General features: G+C 38.8%; 1 protein-coding gene across 10 annotated transcripts in view; it reads right to left on the reverse strand.

Annotated features, from left to right (window-relative positions):
* TENM2 (teneurin transmembrane protein 2) overlaps nt 1-21332 on the reverse strand; it is a 558019-nt gene that overhangs the window by 157635 nt on the left and 379052 nt on the right. For all 10 annotated transcript variants that reach the window (XM_071758386.1, XM_071758385.1, XM_071758384.1 and 7 more), the window contains one exon: nt 6999-7233. In XM_071758386.1, coding sequence (XP_071614487.1) covers nt 6999-7233 — 235 coding nt within the window. The remainder of the gene's footprint in view (nt 1-6998; nt 7234-21332) is intronic.

Consider the following 21332-nt stretch of genomic DNA (forward strand, 5'->3'; position numbering starts at 1 on the left):
GTGGAGTGTTAAGCAGAGTGTCACCAATGTTGCCTTAAGTCCCAGAGTAGCCTGTCACTGCCATCTCTGCTCTCTTAACAAAGACACAGCTGGACACAAAAAGCAGAGTAATTGAAAGCTGCCTGACAGGAAGATAGGATGTTGTACTAAAAGGCAGGTGCCAGCCTTTGGGCACCCTGATTTCTCATATTACTAAACAAAAACAAACAGGCAAAGTTCTCAAAACCATGGTTTAAAATAGAGTTGGTAAAAAAACCAAAAAACAAAAACCAGAAAACATCTGCATTGTCTCACAGCTAAGGCACTTCCTCTGTACCAGGTAACTTTTTACAAGACAACCTGCATTTGATCTGGAAGACGTTAATTGAGATACTGTTGGAAAAGCTTTTACAGCCTTCCCAATGCTCACTGTAAGTTGCCCCCACCCTGTGGCCTCCTGGGGCTCCTGCAGTCCAGGCCTGGCCTGGAATCATGACAAAGAACTGTGAAAGTCTGTAGAAAGATAAGGTGAAAAATAGAGAAAGAGGAAGGATTGCTGAGACGGGGATCACTCGCTCAAGAATTTGAGAGGGACAGCACCACCATGGAAAGGCATACGATCTGAAAGGAGCAAACTGGGAAGGACTGGCAGGGCTTCACTGGGTTGACTGGCTGGTGGCTCGCAACAGCCCAGCAAACCGAGGAAGTTGCAGGGGCCACCTCTTACCATCATGATACTGCTTCTGTGGCCAAAAAAGATTCTGGGTACACTGCAACACTCACTGAGCCTGTCATCTTAAATCCTAATGCGCTTTAATGGGAGTTAGCAAGTAAATAACTGCTTAACCCTTTAAATTCAGGCATATTCTTTTTTCCACTGCTCCAGAAATGCAACAATGAAACTGCTAGTTAACAGCTAGTAAAGAGCAACAGGAATAGCTACAGACAAACAAAAAAAAATCAGTTACTCTGCATATGTAAATACAATAATTGAGACATAGGAAGATTTAGGCAGCTCATAGGACCTTTCATTTCTGAATTGAAAAATATTCTGTACTTTCTGCTGTAAGGTTCTAAGAAGTATGTAAAATAGTACAGTTAAAGTGATGAAATTCACTAATACCTACATTTGTTATTCCAAAAATTATGACAGTGACAGCAGTATTTTGCATTTCAATAGGTCCATTAATTTTTAGCTTTCTGCTTCAATTAGTGAGTATAATTTCAACACACTTCCATTTTAAAAGGCATACATGTAAGCACTTCACTGTCTCTTATTTCAACTACCTACTTAACAAGAAAACATGAAACAGTCTCAGTCTATAGGAAAATGTAAAAACAGAAATTGAAACCACATCAGTTGAGACGATATTCTAAAAATAAAAAGCAGCACCCTAAATGTACCTGCCAATCAACATACCACCCAAATATACCTGCCAAGTTTCACGTACACAATGCAAAACTTAAAAATGCAAGCTAACAAGGTCATGGAAACATGCAATTATCTGCAATCTATAAAAGCTTTTTGAGCTTATGTGCAAGAAGACATCATGACTCATTCTCTCAACCATCATTACATATCCTGCTTTTATAGTATTCTCCTTCACCCTTTTTTCTCTCTCCTATCAGGGTCGAGATTTGTTATTAAAATAATACTGCCTTAGCCTGCTAAAAATGACCTTTTCGCAACATTTTTGTAATTCCTCCACATACAGGGCTCAAATGTGTGTTAAGTCCTTGTGAATACTTTTGACTTTGCTTTATTCAATTCTTTAAAATGCTTTCAGATAGATCCAGAATCTATGCATGCATATCCCATTTCTGTGGAAAGTTCACACAAACTTCCTGCAACCTCACATGCAGGAACAAGAGAAAGAAGGAGTCAGTTCTTGCCTCTGACACTGCTGTAGCACATGTGCCTGTAGCCAAATAGTGGAATAAGTAGTCAGAGAAGGCCACTTAAGACAAAGGAAAACTAGACTGAGGAAATATTTAACTGTTGCAAGTAGTTTTTTATGCTGATTGTATCCTAGACATTTGCATTAGCAAAAGGAAAAGAAATTCGCTATTTTGTTCAAGAAAATTTTGCCATCATGTATAAAGACATCAAAATATTGAGACATTATTCAAAATGGGCAGACAGTTGTGAATAGCAGCTGTAACTTGGAACTTCTACACATTTTGAAAGCTCAAGCTTACATATACAGTTCAGAAGTTTTGCAGCTCATTTTGACACCTTAATATGGTGCAACATATTGAACTCAGTATTAGCAACATCTCAGATATTTATTTCTTAAAGAAGAAACAACCTCAGCACTAAATCCCACTCTTCATGTACTCAGCACTTGGCTTTTTTTTGCCACAGCTGCTCCAGCCTGTGCATAGATGTTCAGCATTCATTCCTTCTACCTTCAGCTTGGAAGGCTGCAGCTATAAAAATGCTGAGTGCAGTGCAGATGCTGCCCTGAGATGATGCCCCAAGGACTGTGAGTTCATGTGCTGCACTGGAACAGGCTGGGATACTACTTACGTTGCTCCTCCATCCCCTCACCTCCCATTTTTGTTCAAGATCTTTCTCCTCAGGCTAAACCAGAGTGACTGTATTGGAATCAGACTGGTAAAGTAGGAAATATGGCTTGAACCCCAGGAGCTGCAAACATTTTCAAGAGTAACATTGTGGCTGTTAATTTTAAGGTTAATTTTCAGATTGTTCAACCTTTAAACTTTGTTTAACTAACCCCAGATTTGGATCATAACACACAAGATCTAAAGATGACAGTTTCGTAATCACCAGTAGAGTGGCCATTATCCTCTCTCCTGAAATATGGAAGCACCTCTAGTATGTAATAGTCTTCCTGAAAGCATAGGAACAGATCCTAGTGAGCAAGCTCAAAGAAATAAAAAATTATCTTTATAACTTAAAGATTTGGACTCAAAATATTTCAGAGTATAAGATTAAAGAAAAAGAACAATTTCTACATATGTTTGTCTTAATTTTTGCTTGGATTATTATTAATTTTAATGTTACCATCTAAATTAATATCAATATGAAGTATGAGAGAAGGATTAGTTCATTAGGCGATCTCAAACATCCATCCATCCATCCGAGTTCCTCTCTCATCCTCACTCATGAGTCATTCCGGTTTTGACTGCTGCCTACAGCCCTGCGTGATGTTCCCCTGCCAGAGAGGACTCTTACAGTGCATGTACTCTTACAGAACCTTCAAAGCATTCAAAGTTTTAAAGCAGAGCACTGCCTCTGTAGCTGCCTGGAAGTAATGAGACTCATAGTGGGATGTTCAAAGGCAGTATTTTCATCAGTCATTCTCTTCGAAAGCAACGATTAAAGAAATAATAAAGGAACACCTCAACTGAAAAACATAGAAACCAGCACTTTGGAAAGGAGGAGGAGACAGTTTGAAAGAGACTGCAAGAGGACAATAAAAATTAAAGAGCACTAAACAGCAGCTCTGAGCCTAAAGGTAAGGCAGCTAAGTACTGCAGAAATGAATCCTAAAAACAGCACCATAAAAATGCTACAGCAATGCATTACTGTCTTCTTAGTTGAAGATATTTCAATCCTTCCATTTCAGACCCTTATTTCAAAGGAAACAGAATAGCCATAAAGCAGCAGCAGACTAGGCAAGATAGAGTCCATGATTTCCTTGAACCAGAAACAAACACACTAAAATCAAGCACACATTGGAAAGTGTTCAAGGTTAGGTTGGTCAAGGATTTGAGCAATGTGGTCTAGTGAAATATGTCCCCATCCAGGGCAGAGGGGTTGGACTAGGTATCCTTAAAGGCCCTTTCCAACCTAAAACATTCTATGCTAAAAAAGCATAGTTAGCAACTCTGTAAAAGCATTTAGCAGTCTCATTACTCCACCAAAAGCAGCAAGCTACTACAATACAGCTAAGCATAATTACTTAAAAAATACAGAGCTACAAAGGGTACACAGAGACTTGGGGTATAGTTGCCTTAAAAGGGCACATGAAAAGACACTCAAGCAAAAGCAGCCTTTACATCACAAAGAAAATAAAACAAACGTGATTAAACCCTCCAATCAATATTGAAGAGGCAGAGAAAATGTGCACATTTGGAAAATATGCCGTGTCCTAACAGTCTCAATTTAGTCCAAACTGCCTAAGACAGAAAAGCCGGGAACAGAGAATAGTTGTTACCAGAAAAGAAAGCAAAGAAAGAAAAAAAAAAATCAACACACAAAAAAACCCAACATCCAGACAGACCCACCGTGTATTAGTTCAATTATTTCAGCAGTGGGTACTGCTAGGTAAAGAAAAGTCTGGAATCTTAACTGTAACAAAAGTTTTGTAGAGCTGAAATAAAGCATTCCCTCCAAAGAGGTCAGGTACTGCTTTTATTTCACAATTAGTATTTGACCACTTGCATAGCTGAGATCAGAATATACTGAAGATAACTGAAAGGTAAAATCAAAAGTTGTGAAATTTTTCTTGACAAAGCGGGTGCTGTCAGTGCTGGCTGTACCTCCTGAGCACTCTATTACTGAGATTAATAAACTGACAATATGAAAAAAAATTATTCAAGTGTAATGTGCTGTGAAGAGGCAGTATAAGAGGGATCAGTGTTCCACAAACAAGCTAAAACTATAAAAGTAAAGGTTGAACTAACAAGCTAGCAAAAAGGTGTCATTTGTTTTTGTGTCTACTGGTATGAATTTAGATGAGATACCAATTTTAAGGCTAGAGAACTACAGGCTAAATCTGAAAGTCTCCAATGATTCTGCAGGTATCAGTTTAAGCAATACTTGCTGCAAACCAGAGAAAAAAAAACCAAAACAAAACAACTTATGAGTTAATATTCTTGTGATGAAAATTGTCATGAAGTCCTGTCATGTGCATACTTTCAGAAAAGAAGAAAAAAGTCAGTCCTGAAGCAATCCCAGAACAGTTTAAGAATACAGCAGTCCTGCCAAAATGTTTTCTAACATCTTGCTTGCCTAGGACAAGACTATGTATGGAAGAGCTGCAATTAACTTCTGGTATCCTGAAGCCTCCAAAAAAACCCAGGCATTTGAAGTGTAACCTTTTGTCATCAAAAGGAATACATATATATTCCCATAGGTTTTATGATAAAAAACAGAAAAGGAGAGGAACCAAAGTTAGTAGTTGAACTGATTGTCTCCACATACAGGGAACAGGAACAGGCACAAAATCAGAGAATGAAAGCAAAAAAAGGAAAATATTCAGTACTGCTTCTCTGGTATATCAGTATAATAACAACAATCATTTTATGAATACCACAAGGAACTCCAACCCAATAAAGTGTTTGGAAAATCATGACATTCTTAACCCATCAGTAATTACATATTTCAGATACTGGTGTATATTGTTCATATGAAGAACAACTTCTAATGAAAACAGATAGACTAAGAGTTACTCCAGTCTGGAATCAAAAGTACGTTATAATCCCATAGGCAACGAACCACAGCAACAACTGTCCTGGGCCAATTTGGACCAACATTTTTATATTGGAGTTCTAAGTAATAAATATTAATTAATAGTAATAAATACAAAATCTGGGAAGTCAAAATTAAGTTCTAAGTAATAACAGATGCTTTAACAGAAGCAGCAGGTAAGAGCAGACCTTCACTCTTTTTTATTGGGTTGTTTCTGGTTTTGTTTTAGTTTTTTTGTTTTGTTTTGTCCAAAGTTTGCTCAAAATCTTCAGTAAGTGATAATATCTTTTCTTTTTTTGGGAAATCTCAGAATTTGAACAACTTGCATTTACTTTTCAGCCCCCCCACTTCTTCATGGCAGACATGTTACCAGTTTAGCAAAGTAGGGCAATGTGAATGAAGCCCCTTTGAAAGCGTTCCACAACTTGTCACAGGAGCACAGGCTGGGCACAGACTCCCCAATCTTTTCACTCTCATTTGCTACCACTACTGATGAACTGCTGGATAACATCAGCCTGGGTGTTGAAAGCTTCAATCCAGCTATACCAACATCTCCCAGAGCTCCAAAACAGAAAGCAGGCTTTAATCAAACTCTGGGAGGAACTTGGCTGAGGTTGCTTGGTGGAGTAACTATCCCATACCTAGCTACTCTGGGTGGAATCCAGCAGCACAGCATCAAATTCCTAGAAGGAGGCAATTCAAAGGTAACACCTCAGAAGCTGTGACAACCCAGTAGCTGAAATTGTGGTATGAACCATGGTAAAGGCAGTCCAGTTCCTCTACCTGCATACTGTTTTTACAACTACCTGGGCAAACAAGCACACTCTACTATTCCAATCACTTTTTTCAGCACTGCAATAGCTAATTTTAAATGCTATGACATCAGCTCTGCCAGCACCCCTATTTGAAGCACAAGTTAAATATATTTGACATTATATATCCCAAATGACAACAAACCAGAATACACAGAACTCCAGCATGTCAGGAATTTATTAATTTATTTGTCTGGCAAGCCTAAGTGCTGCACTTTTTCATTTATATGCAACTGTTTGCCCCACAGGCATCAAGCTGTTAATGCATACCAAGGGATTAAAATGAGCTTGTATGCTGGATGAAATATAAATTCAAATTATAGTACTGTCAGTCTTGAATCTGGGACTGTTTCTCAAGGTCTCCAAAAATGCATAATTGCAGATGAGCTCCTGTGTGCTACTCCAGGAAAGGCAAAATGTATAATTTTTCAGCAGTACAATCAATGTGAATTCTAAGTAAGTCATCCCTAAGCCTGTGAGCAAAATATTCTATACTAAAACCATGAGTTGTGTATGCAGGGATGGTCCAATGTAATAAAAGCCTTTAAAATGGCATATGTGAACAGAGATGTGCACCCGTACACCTTCAAATTAGAGGCTTCTAAGCCACATATTAGAGGCTTCTAAGTATTCTAACATCAGTAACTCCCAGTGCTGTGTCATCCAAAACCTCCCTTGACACAAACTGAACTAAATTCCATCTCCTAATGAGCACTTCAGAGAACCTCACAGTACCTCCCCTGGGGCTGTCTGTCCATGCCACCCACCTGGTCTCCAGTGGGACATTGCTGTTGAGCACCCAGCTGTCCTGAAGCTGCACAGACTCAGGGGTGGTGGCCAGGTCGTTGGGTGCTGGAGCGGGTGCATGGATCTGGTTCCGGCGATTTGTGAGCGAGTTCCTGTTGAGGGAGTTGGCAGAGGAATGGTGATGGGACAGTGAATGGTTGTGAGGCGGAGGGAGAGGTGGCCTCAGTGTTGACTGGCTGTGATGATTTGAAGGGCCTAAAACAGAAAAGAAAAACAAATCACAAATGTGTGTTGATGATACTATTTTCCTTGGCATTTTCAAGGGACCAATGCATGGAAAAAAGCCCAAACCCCATGGAAAAAAAGCCAAACCCCACCAACAGAACAGAGCTTGAACACCTTTTGGAGTTGCAGGCATTTAAAATAGTTAAATGAGATCAATGATTATTAGATATGAGAGCTAGAAAACAGTATTTCAAGGCTGCATAGTTAGGATATTAATGAAGATTCTGTTTACAGACTTCATTATGAATCTAAAAAAAGACACCTCTGTGAAGGAGTTAGGACAGCAGTCTATCTTGACTATTCTGTACCTCCACCCATAGAGAAACTTTTTTTCTCCCTGTTTCTCACAGGGACTTGGAGGAGATGAACTTTATTGGATTAAAAAAAGCTCCTGACAATATGTTTTTTAGGCTTCTACAAAACCTAATCAGAGGTCTCACTCTGCTTTCACTCGCTATTAGTGTACCAATCATCTTCAAATTAACAGTATTTATGCCAGTGAAACAAGATTAAACTTCAAATATTAAAAGAGAACAATGCAGTGATAATATATTTTCATGCTCTTCCATGTGATCAGGAATTGGCCTGTATTTTTCTATTCAGCAATGCTACAAACACACACCAAGATCTGAAAATGTTACTTTTTCAGTTTCTTTCATTGAAAAATGACAGATTGTGCTTTTTTTGTGACAAAGTATTCAAACCTCTCTCATTCTTTGAATGCTGATATGTTTGCATTGATAATGAAAATAAATTTATCAATAAAATAAGTGGATTATAAGTGGATTAAAATAAAATGCATGTGAGAAGAAAATAGAATAAGCATTTTTCATTCTGGAGTAGTCATTTTTCTATACTTAAATGCAGAGTGGTAAATGAGTTTAAATGCAATACCATGTGTCACAATAATTTACTTGTAATAAAAATTGAGTAAGCGAATAAAGAAAACTGTGTTATGAGCCACATGCTTTAGCCATTATATCAAGCTGTTCTTTCTTTAGCGAACACTAATCTTCAGTTTAGAAACTGAAGCACACTATGTACCTAGTTACTCAAACAATAAAAGAAAACATCAGTTAGACTGATCTTTTACATGAAACAATATAGTATAGAAAAACTGCAGAACCAAACAATTAACTATAAGTTGATTAAGGCCAATATTAAAAATACCCACAGCCAAACTCACCCAAAAAGCCAACAAACTGTTCAAGGAAGGGCTAACCCCAGCCGAGCACCAGGCTGCACAGCCAGGAGAGGCCACTTCAGGCTTCTGAATGCTGAAGTTTGTATCAACACTCCTTTCATCATCAGGGGGATATTTTACACTCTCAGGTCAAGCCATCCAAGAGAGAAGAGGAAACCACCTCATTTCTTTTGTACAGGTAGAACCAGACAAGCTGCAGCTCCAAGAATGGTGACCCAAGGGGTGAGCAGGCCTGACCCTGCGGTCCGCAGCACTGACTGGGGCCTGCCCGCTCCTGGCACGGCTCTGCCACCCACCTGCCCCAGAGAAAGCAAGGAAAATGCCTGCTCCTTACAGCAGTACAGCTGCAAGGGGAATGGAGGCAGAGATCATCAATTGTCTGGTGTAGAAGAGACCGATGGGGACTTTTGCAAGGCAAGCAGAAGTCCTTCCGTGAGAAGTTCAAGAAGGGAATCACAATACAGTCTGTGTCCTTCACATGCTGCTTTAAAGCTGCACAAAAGTTTCTTTACCTTTTTTGAATGTCTGTTGCCTGAATGCTTGCTCTGTGATAGTGTTAACTGCTTCAAACACAAAGACACCGTTCACAAACATCCTAAGTTTTATGGCCGTCACATGTGCTGCTCACCTCAGTAGCCTTGCCTCAAGTAGGTCTTATAGAAGCTTGAAAGAAGAACACTGTTTAGCCCATAAAACTGTTTAAAACCCCCAGCTGGACCTCTTGAAACACAAATATCTAATCTACAGTAGGTCCTGTGTCATTACCCAGCAGCATGTGAAGCTGGACACAGCAGGAAGGAAATCTGTTTGGATACAATCCACATGCACAGAAGCTTAAGAGAAATTACTCTACTTGTCTATGTGCTGGCTTTACACAAAGCATATTTGGATGTAAAGAACTGGATACTGATGAGTGATAAAGTGCAAACATGTGCCCTTTTGTTAAACTTACTTCAGATCTTTCATATTCTTCATACTTTTTCACCTTACTTTGGATGCAGCTTTTTCTTTTGGAGGTTAAGTATGGAAAAGTCACAGCCACATAAATAAAAAAATATTGCTCAAAGAGACACAGTAGTGCCAGCTATGTAAAGATTCTGAATCTTGCAACCACAACATCTTAGACACTGTTCTCAAAAGTGAGCCAGCTGCACATCAGCAACAAGAACAGAATTTCTGTAAGATTAAGGAAGCAAGAACTGAACTTCTTACCACGAATTAATCTGACTCAAGAGTCAGTTCTCACATAGTAAATAGAATGTACGGCACAGAAAAAGCTGTGCAGAAGTAACTGAACGTTTACTGCAGCAGCAAAACCTCAGAAATCTGGTGTAAGATGAATGTAGCATTTAATACAGAATAAAAAAATACTGATATCAACATTACAGAGATATTATATTAGCTATATTAAGACATATAACAGCCTATAGACGTAGAAAGTATCAACTCTGGAGCATGCACACCCACTCATATGTATATGAGAAAGGAAAAAGCTCAGTATGCTGCTTCTTCATAAATCTGTGTAAATTCATCAAAAGCAGAAGCTGAAAACTATTGAACTTGCCAGGGATATAAAATTGGATTCACATCTGAACATCTGAGCACCTCTTAATGAGCATCTTGGCCTAAATTAAAACTTCAGCCGGAGTACCTGCAAATCTGCTGAGCTTTGAAGTTCAGAAAAAGTAAATCACTCGTCCCATAATGAAAGAACAGCAGCCTTAAGACTGGCACAATATGTGTGCCATGTGTAACCTTACAATATGTTATGCTCTATGGCCTTCTGCAGATTGCTTTATTACTTGGAAGCTTTAACAGAAAGTGTCTAGATGAAGTGCATCTGGCATTTTACATCAGGAAAGAGATTTATTTTTTATATAGTCAGTTGCCTATACTGACCTGGGGAAAAATACTGAGGAAATAATGTTTTCTCAATTATTAGATGAATTAGGGGGTTGACCAGAATACACTACACAATCATAGATGTTTAAGATCTAAGCAGATGTTTCTCAAAACCACAACGAAAATCAGAGAACCTCAAATACTGCTACTCTCCACATTTTGTTTGTTTGGCTTTGTTTCCTTAAATGTCTTTATTTTCGAGTTAAATTCACAAATAGACATACTTCATTCTAATGAATTTTAGTACACATTAATTGTGCTGAGCAGTTCTGAAAAATCTGGGCCTGATGACCGTATCATCATTGTCTGATTCTTCAAAAGATTTTACAGTGGTCAAGAATATCAGCAATGCTAATTTCAAATGTGCAGATTAGAAGCTGCATGAAAATAAACTGCATCTTAATTAAGTAACTTGAGAAAACAAAGTCTGATCTACATATATCTGAAGTAATCATAAGCTATCCAATAGATTGATTTAGGTTTAAGGAGAACCAAAATGCTAAAAAATAAAAAATAAAAGAATAATAGGTTTTGCTCTGTTCATTTTACCCAGTAAAACAATTCAACAAGTCAGGGTAGCACAGAAGTAAAATTCAGCTAGAGAAAGATACGAATAACACTTGTCTCCTTAGAAACAAACAACTAAATTATACCAAAATATCAAATTTGAGCATAATTTTGTCACTGTGACCTTCCCCCCTTTTGTATACACAAGGGAGTGCACAGGATCTGCAGCCACAGGTACACCAAGGAACTCACCCCACTAAACAGACATAGAGTAGAAGCAGAGGTACCATGGGAAGTGCTGTGGGATGAGCAGCTGCTGCACATCCTTCAGGAGGCTGGGCCACTGCATCCTAACAATGTCCTCTGGCAGAAACCTGGCAACCCCAGGGGTCAGGGAAAGCCACTTGATGTCACAGCATTACAGATGTAACAGTGATGGCTACGTGCTCCTGAGCACACACTTCCAAACCCCACTTCTCAGCTGTTTCTGCAGTTCAAAGTTTCCTACCGTAAAAAGTGAAATTTCATATCTGCCTGTTAAATTCATATCTGCTTTGGTCAAAATTTTTTGCAAGTACTTCCAAGGCTTTACTGCAGTCACCTAACATGTGCACGAAGTACCTGAGGCAAAATGAATGGAGGAGAAGAAGTTAATCTCCCACCTCAGAGATTAAATTCAAAGGTAGCATTCCTAATCTAAGTGAAGCAATCACTTTCCTGTATACCAGTCCTTTGTCAATACTAACTTAAAAAAGTAATGTAGAATGTATCTTACTTGTGCAGAATTAGCCTCTGTGCCATGATTAAATGCTAGGGAAAAGCACCTCCTCATCAATCCTTTTCACAAAAGAACTAAAAGAAAAAACCCAAACATACATTATATTTCTGGAATGAACACTGAGGCAACTATAAACTTGTACATCTAAACATAAATATTGAAAACAAAAAGATAATGAAGCTGATGCATGGAAAGAAAATAATAAAATAACCCCCCAGAAAATCCTTGCTAGCCAGCATTAGAAATGCAGCCTTTGGGATCCTAGTTCTTGATTCAAATAACTTCACCTCACTGTTTTCTGTAGGAAACCACATCATCTGCTATCACCATGTGTAACAGGTTGTTCACAGAACCACAGGGCCACCTTCCAAGCTAAATGCAATTTCACAGGCAGACTGCATTGCTTGAGGTCAGGAAGAAAACACCCCAGAACAGAACACCAGTACCAGAAATTTCTCTGTGGTGAACTTCCATCCTGAGATTCCAAACTCTGATTCAGTTTAGTCGGTGGGGCCAGGATTCCTTCCCAGCAATATAAATACTGTTGTATGCTATGGCTGCTTCAGATCTTTTGTTCAGTTGCTTTAATTCTCTAAATTATTTTGTGCAAGACCACACTGAAATGGAATCTAAGTGTTCTGACAATGTTTTCAACATGGGCTGTAAAGAAGCCTGTTATCGCACTCATAACCACAGATGTGAATACCCTCTCTCTTGTTGCTGTAAACGTGAAACATTTGCCAGGTGTTCCTTCTTTTGTTGGCATGTTTTAAAAGGCATTAATAAGTTGAACGAGTGGCTGTCATCCCAGACTACATTTCAAACTGAAAATTCAGTAAATGTGTGGTATAAAATTTTAAGTCACTTATCAGTTTCTGCCAGTGCGCTGCAGACATCTCCTCAGCAGAGCATTAGAACAGAAAATGAAATGTTGCTGTGGCAAAAAAAGAAACAACAACAAAAACCCCACAAAAAATACCCCATTGCTTACCCACAATATCCAGATAATCACAAAAAAGGGGAAAGGTGGCTTAATGGATAAAATCTAAGACTTTGTCATAGTTCCTATATCCTACTGTGACTGAGGCAACCCATTATGGACGAGTCACTTGTTATTTCTAAGCGTCTTTATCCATACCCTTTGCAGGATCGCTGAAGGTAAATTACCTTACCACTTACAAGGCAATCAGATACTACTGCAGCATGAGCAAGGCAAACACTTTGTGTCTGCAGCTCCCAGCCACGGGGCACAAGTTCAGCACATGGGAGGCAGAAGCAGCAGAGACCAAGTTAACTCTGCCAGACCCGAACTGTTGCTGGGTATGCAGTGCTCAACCGCTATTCCATCATGCTCCTGAAACCAGAGGAGATGAGATACTCTGTGAAGATGTCAAAGTCCATCTAGACAGAATCAGCCTGCTTGCCACAGGGATATTAGCTTGGTCTCAGCACTGCTGGAGCCAAATAAATGGCAGATTTGGCTCTTGTACCAGATGGGCTGGTTGTGAAAAAGTGGTGTGCGTACTTACACGAGCAAAGGCAACAAAGTAGTTTCATTCATCAGGAGTCTAACCTGAGAGACTACAGTCACACAACCAATTTCCTCACGTGAGGGTAATCTACAAAAAAGTTTAAAAATACTGCCCTACAAAATAGTACTATCTGAGATACCACATAGTAATTATATTTTCTGAAATATATCACTTAAATATTAATTATCACATTGCATGAGGTGCCCTGGCTGTATAAAATAACAGCTAGTCAATGGCAAAACATATCTCTATAATAATAATAATGCTTTATCCAGACTCAGTATCCTGTTTCTTTTATATATGTATACACGAATGTGTGTGCACATATATAAGGGTTGGCATACTATTTCCATTTTGATGTACCGTAAAAATGATTCACACAATCTTCTTTCCAATTAGAAAACAATCCACACATCACACATCTTTCCCAATCAACCTCATATTGTTTTCCAATAACGATTTAGACATAAATCATAATAAAGAGAAAGTAAAGGTGTCTTCATCTTCTGTAGCTTAAATATGCAGCTTTTCTCTGAAGGGGGCACATATGTTAAGTTCTAACAAGAAAAATATATATTTCTAAGCAATAAAATTCATCACTACATTACCAAGGAACATTTCAGTGTGCAATGCTCTTATACCTGTTTCTGCAGAATGGGCAAGAACTGGACCCTATCTAGAGACTCACACCCATCCACCCCAAAGCTTACACAGCTTGATACACTAAGCATACACCAAAGAGCACGGGAAAACATACATTTTTCTGAACATCATGTAGAAACTTCAGAACAGAAATGTTTAGGCAAGCTGTATCGGCCTGGTGACATTTTCCAGGTAAGAGTACAGCTTGAAAACTGATGTTTCCCTGGATGGTCCACGGAGGAGGCTTCAAATTTTCAGCGACATAAGAATAATTGTAATTTCCAATTCATTGTGACTCTGGAGTCAAGTGCAAGAGAAATTCATCCCGAAGCTACGACAGATTTTACACAACCCAGTAACAACAAAGCTGTTTGCCAAGGGGCAACAGAAATACTAGTCACAGGTGGTTTAATGCAGTACATTTTCTTCATTATTTAAAAAAAATGTCACAATACAATGTGTTTTGTTTAATCTAACCTCATAAAAATTTATACAGGAGTCTCTCAAAATAAATTACTGCATCAGAGGGAAGGTCTAATGGGCAACTGAGATCTTAGCAATGCCTTGGTGAGATGCTTAATAAAACAGCTTTACAGGTATTGCAGATCCTTTAAGAATGAAAAAAATCTATCAGTAGAGTCATGACTGAATTCTTCTGATGTTCTACAAGTCTGTACTGTCAAGTTGCACCACCAAGAAGTTTGGCAGCTAGACTGTTAGTGAAACTAAATATACAGAACACAACTTTCAGCATCAAGTTTTTTCCCTGTTTCTCAGGCAGTATTATCATCACTTCCCAGTAGCACCGACTTTTGTCAACTGCTGAATTTTTTTTTATTCCACCTTATATTACTGCCTTAGGATGATTCAACAGAATGTATACTGCATACCAATCTAGAATTGTTATCAGTTCAACAGCAGCATCATCAACAACAAAAAATACACTAGTTTTCTCTCTCTGTTTAAAAGAAAAATTTTAAAAAGTACCTTAGTACAATCCTCTACAATGGGGTTTTAGGATCAGAGAATTTTTTTCAGAAATATTTACAGTATTACCCCTTCAGCTCAACAAAACTACAGTTTTTCCTTTAGGAAAATGACCTTACAATCAAACATTTAAAACAAACATTGACTTTAAAAACTGTTAACATGAAGACTTACTGACATATACCAGTAAATACAAGGTTCCTGAAGAAGCTGCCTGGGACACTTCACAGCTACTGGGAAGCCAGCATTTTACTACCTGGACCATCTGTTTCCCAGTGTGTAGGACAGGTAAAAAAAAATCAAGCATCTCTAGACCGTATCAGAAAAGTACGCAGCGTTTTCAATAGCATTTTCTTTTTAAAAGCCATCAAGATACAAATAATTACAAGAGAGAAAAAAGCCTTTGTCTGCCTCCAGAGTCCCACCAGCTGCAATACTACATGACTGGCATTTCTTCCAGAGGCAGCAGAATTCAGTTTGAATTCGTAAATTCAGCTCTGGGCTGCCCCTTTGAATACTCACAGGTCTCACTGCTCCAGCATGGAGAATGCAATTGCATTTACAACCTGAAGAGATAAAGAAAACTCAACAATTACTATTATCTTTGATGCAGTGACAAACGCAGATGGATGCCCAGATAGCAAAGATTTTATTTTAAATTAGTGTTTCTGAAAGAAATATTTGCAAACATGGCAAGCCAGAAGAGACATTAAACTGAGTAGTAAAACATTGTATAGACAGGGATCATAAAACACAGTAACCTTGTACTCAGGAAAGGTAGACTAGGGAGTTTTTATTCTGCCAAAACTTGTAGTGAATGTTACAGACGCTGATCTATACTAACAACCACAATGTAATAATAATAATAATAGTGATAACACAGTGTCCTCTAAAATATCTGTCATGTGTTCTTTTTAAGATACTTCTTAAACAAAGCTTCATAAGGCAAGGGTATTATCAGAATTTTACAGACACAAACTGAATCACAGAGAACAATGCATTAATACTGAACCACATGATTCAGCCTCAATCCCCTGTAATCACCCTGATCTTTCTCTTCTTAAAACAGGCCTTCCTCATCTGGCACATACATTTCTCCCATCATAACAAAACAGAACACATGAAAACTAATTCCTGTGGGTGCTTACAGAAAGTAACCCATACTTAACGATTCTTTCAAACAGGTTTGCTTTGTTGGTTTCCTTTTTTTTTTTTTTTTTGTGCAGTTTTTTTCACAGCATCATTCTGTCTGACCGTTTAGATTGCTGTTCAAAACCAACAACAACAGAAAAACAAAACAAAATTCCCACAGGTGATCGTAGATTTTCCCAAATGATACAGAACCTAAGTCTTGCCACCCATTGGAGAGGATTACATTTTTAAGCTAATGTCTAATTAGTACATATTAACAGAAATGTAAGAGAAAAACATACCCTCTACAGGGCATGCGAGTCTATCATCATTAGAACTTAATATTTTCTCTACTACAAGCAAGTAGTCTGGAATAAAACCCTAACTACATGTCTGTGTAGGATGCTGACAGACATCCTGATATGGTTTCACTATTTCAGTTTACTTGCATATTGTTCAGTACATGCTCAGGGAAATCTGACAGGCAGTGGCATGAATGGAGGGGAAGAGAACTAACTCTGTTGTTGTACGCTGCCTTTTCATTAACTGAGACTCCACAAAACTCTAAATTTATGAAATACTCAAGAAAAAAATTAAATTATTCAACAGTAATAAGACAATTAAGAAGCAAACTAAGGAGCAAGTGGAATCTTGGTCCTGAGGGAGAACAGCTGGTTCTCTCATTAAAAATACATTTTGACAGCAAAATACCTTCTGAACAGAGGGATCCTGCTGGTAAAGCAGCATCAGAGTCAAATTGAAGAGCAAGTACCAAAACCACACTGATATGGAGACTAAGGTGGGAACACTCTGGGTATCACTGTGTAGCTGGTGCATGCTGCAATCCTCCTTCTCTAGGCAAAAATGGTGCCAAGACTTCACCGCCCTTTGGAGGCAGAGCATCAGATTTTCGCTGCCTCAGCCACCGGACAACTTTTGTGCTGCTGTGCCAACCTACACTGAAACAACCTTCAAAACCTAAGGCAAGGTGTTATTTACACTGACTAAACCCTCAGATGAGCACAGAAGCCAGTGGTGAAGATGGTGGCTGAGTGCACCAAGCACCATGTGCCCCCACTAGAGATTCCTTGTTTATTAATACAGGCCACTCTTGGTGGTACAGAACAGTCTGATGAACAGACTATGATCTTCCCAGGAGCAAGTTCTACGGGTGTGCTGAAGATGAACACTGCCCATCTGCAGAGAGGACAACCACCCATGTTCAGGAAGGGATACTGCACCTTTCTGGTTGCAATGGCGGAGGTGATATTGGAAAGAAAAAGGAACAGAACAGTATTACTGACAAGTAAAGCCTTTCAGAGGTGTTACAGAGAAGAGGGGGTAAGAGAAGGAAGAGAAAGACAGCACTTTAGCACAATGCCTTTTGTGGTGTGGACCAGCACACACAAATGCACCACCAACTTGTTCTAGTCAGATAAAACACTGCTCAGAGTTTTCCATCCTTCTCTTCCCTATATGTCTTCCCTTGTGCGTTGAGTATCCTTACAGCTTTAAGTAGAAAGACACAACAGTTTTCTACTTAATCAAATATTTCTGGTTAAAATTGTTACTCCAATGCTTGCATGAAAATCAAGTATCTTGGGTAGCTGGTAGGAATTCTGACATACCTGCATTGCAACAAACTAGTCTCGGCCTGTTTCAAAACACAAATCATTATATAAAATGTAACAATTTCCACTCCAACCTTTCTTCACCTATTTGTTCACTTGGGTCAGCTAGTGAAATATGTATTTTAGCCTTCCTGACTGCTCCAAGTAGGTTATACCAGAGTGTGTTTTGCATAAAAAGAAAAGGCATTTTCAGCATCTTTAGGACCCTAGTAACACACACTTGAGCTTGTGCTGTCGCATCATGCAAGTGATGCAGATTTCAGCTCTTCACATTAACAGCAGGGAACGTTACAGATTCACTTCGAATCAGTCCTACAATCATTCACTCTATATGATCAAAGCATAGAAGAAGTTGAATTTTCTTAAATTATGGAATTTATGCATATCATGTAAACAATTTATCAGGTATGTAGAGTTATCTGGGTATATAGAGCTACTGGACATTCAGAAACACACCAGACAACACTCTGAGAGACAACAAAGGTTCATGATAGGTAACAATGGTCTTAACTTGCTCACAAACAAATGTTGAGCTGTGTGAAGCAAATCATTCCTGCTGGCCCTGGGCTGGGCTCCCAGCAGAGCTGCTGTGGCCAGCAGGAGGAACTGGGCTGTGGGGCAGGGGATTAACAAACCTCTGGATGTGGAGAGTGGCCAGAGCAATGGAGGCAACAGGGTAGAAAGAAGAGACAGAAGGAGCACTGCCAGGAAGAAAGGAGCAGGGTGGCAGAGGCAGTGGAGAAGTTGCTTGACTGCACCTTTCTTAGGCAGGAGGGAGCAACAAGTAGAGGGGAAACTGTGAAAGCTGAGCAGGCAAGGAAGAAAAGGAGGAAACAAAAAAGATGCAGAGCTCCTGGAAGACAGCCTGCATTTCTCTTCAGGAAAGATTCTGCTAAGAAAAAAACCCAACCTCATGTTCTTAAGCAATGTTAAATAAATCTAGTCCAGCCACTTAGACACACTGTTTGAATGGTCAACCTCATCCAGGCCAAAGATTGGTAAAGGAATTATTTTAACCCAAACACCTCAAGATACCATCTTCAGAGTCAATACTATTCAAAGCAAGCAATGTCAAGACAAAACCAGTACTTTTATATATTATTTACTCTACAAGTAAACAGATCACTAACTAGGATAAACAGATCTATCTTCTTCATGCATTAACAATTAATATGGATCCCGCTTATAGATATCTGCAATGTTTCAGGCTGTATTTATGCTGTCAAAACTGTGTCATTTTGAGACAGTGCATCAAGATGATAGAGAGACACAGCTAAACTGTTCACTCTTGCTCCCATCTAAGGGACAACACTTATCTTGTTACACAATATGGCCCCAAAGCAATGGAAACTTTTATAAATCTTGTTCTACCACTGATGTCAGCTTCTATTTTTGCCTGTGGCTGAATGTGATTATAATCTGTTTTCACCGTACAAGAAAACAAAGCGATCTACAATATAATGACTGGGGAACATTCTGGAGCCCTCCTGAGCTGCAGGATATTTCCAGCTGCTCACATAGCTGATAACGGACTTAATAGTGCTAATGATTTCTAATACCACTAACACACGGCTATTTTCACAGTGGGTAAATAATGACTCTTTTGTTTTGGAAACAGTTAAGGACTCATGTAGATGTTTGATAAGTACATGATACAGTATAAATGCAGCAATATTTGGGTAACTAAATGGTAGATTACCCCATAGTTCGAAGATAATGTACTTCTTTGTTTTCTTTTAAGACCTTCAAAGTTTATAATCCTGTTAACACCACTGTGTCAGCAAGGAGATTTCATTGTAAACAATTACAAGTAATGTTTTCATCTAAGCGTAAAAATGTATCCATTTGTTTCAGTACAACACATCTTTGTTTTTATGTTGGTAATTAATATTACAAATCACTAGAAATAAAGTAAAAGCTAATTTGATAGTAAAAGAAATTTTCACGAGGGCTGAATGCAACTGCATTGATGGGCTAACAAGGAATACCATATACGCCTAAAGTATTTTTTTTCACCAGGACTGCACACTTCTGATAAAGATTAACAACCTTTGCTTGTTTTCCTCCTTTCCTGATGTGTAATCCGTCTTCCCATTCAAATGTATAGGATCTGACCAGGGAGAACACCACTCTGCAGGAAGATCCCTTCTGGTTTTGTGGTTCTGTGATATTATACAGAAAAAAATTCCTACTGTAAAAATATCTTTCTCTTTCTCTCCAGAAGTCACATATGTTGAAAAACATGAACTTTTTATTTTTCCATAAAAAATATTCAAACATTATTTCACGGAATGTCCATGGTAGGTCCATACAAGGACCCCTCTAAACTTCTACTCTTTTCACTGCAGCATCCTGCAAACCCAGTGTTTCCCAGCCCCTCACTTACCCCTGGCTTTTCCCTTCCAGGATTTCCTGCCCCATGCCTGCTTCTCTGCTTGGAGCCTCCAGCCCCTCAGTGGCCACATTGCTGCAGAGTGGGGAGAGGTCACAGGGGAACCCAGGCAGCAGGCAGGACCTCCCCTGGCCCCCAGCAGGACTGAGCCTCCCCAGCCTCAAAGGAGGGGGGTCTGAAACTGCTGCTGTGGGAAGGGGGCAGAAGGTGAGGGGCAGGCAGGCTGGGGAGGAAGGAGCACTGGTTTGAAAGCAAAGCTTACTGTGAAATTCTGAATTGCTGAAAGCATGGCCTTCAGCAGGTAGCTCTACTGTCATGTGAGTTTACTGGTTGTGTACAATAAAAAATGGGATTCCCCACATGGGATTGTGTTTCACCCTGCTCTGTGTTCCTCTAACACCCCAAAATGGGTGATATCAAGCTTCTTACCAAAGTTCTCAACTAGAAGAAAGAAGATTAATATAATATCTGAGGAAGGAAAAAAACCAGTAAGGTTTAAATAAAACAATTCAAGCTAGGCAGAGCTTCTAACTTCAAAACAGAAGAAATAAGAGGACTTGATTATGGCACAAACAGGGGATAATAAACAGCATAAGACAACAAAGCATTATCTACTCATTATAAACTTTATGGATTTTAGGAAAGTATATAATAATCCCTATTGCAGTTAATTTTCACATATCTTGAAATATTACAGGATGCAAGCAAAAATAATTAAGTTTACCAAACTGTATTTCAAGGTGCAGTTTCTATGGTTAAATGAAATGCAAACTTAAGCAGAGTCTAATACAGCTGCCAGTGTCAAACTGAGAATGCAATCTCTTCTCTTTTTTGTCACTGACATTGTTTCATGTAAAGAAATTGTAGAATGGAACAACAGAAATATTTCATGGTCTAAGAGCTAATAGCAGACTTTGTGCTGGTGATACAGCAGATCCAAATGACAGGTCAAGCATGCAAAGATCACTATAAGATTGTTTCACATCAAAAATAAATCAGGTTAAATATTACAAAAAAATACATTTAGCAGAAACTCCAGGTTCCAAATCAGATTTTGTATTAGTTGGTCAACAAAATACAGGGTTTGTAAATTCATATAATTGACAGACATGAGCAAGCTGATGGGTAAATCATAAGGAAACAAGACCATGAACAAGTAATGCCAGAGCTGCATTCACTAACTTTAATGACTTATTCAAGTATTACTTTTCCATTAAGATACAGATATATATGGAAACAGAAAAGCCACTAGAGGCAGTTATTTACTCATTCTGAATGCTAATGGTTTCAGAAAATATGAATTTTTGCATTAATTCCTAAACGCAACACTCAAGGTCAGTTTTTGGTTTTTTTAATGAGAATG

The sequence above is a fragment of the Heliangelus exortis genome, chromosome 15 (genome assembly GCF_036169615.1).
Source record: "Heliangelus exortis chromosome 15, bHelExo1.hap1, whole genome shotgun sequence".
Classification (NCBI taxonomy): Eukaryota; Metazoa; Chordata; class Aves; order Apodiformes; family Trochilidae; genus Heliangelus; species Heliangelus exortis.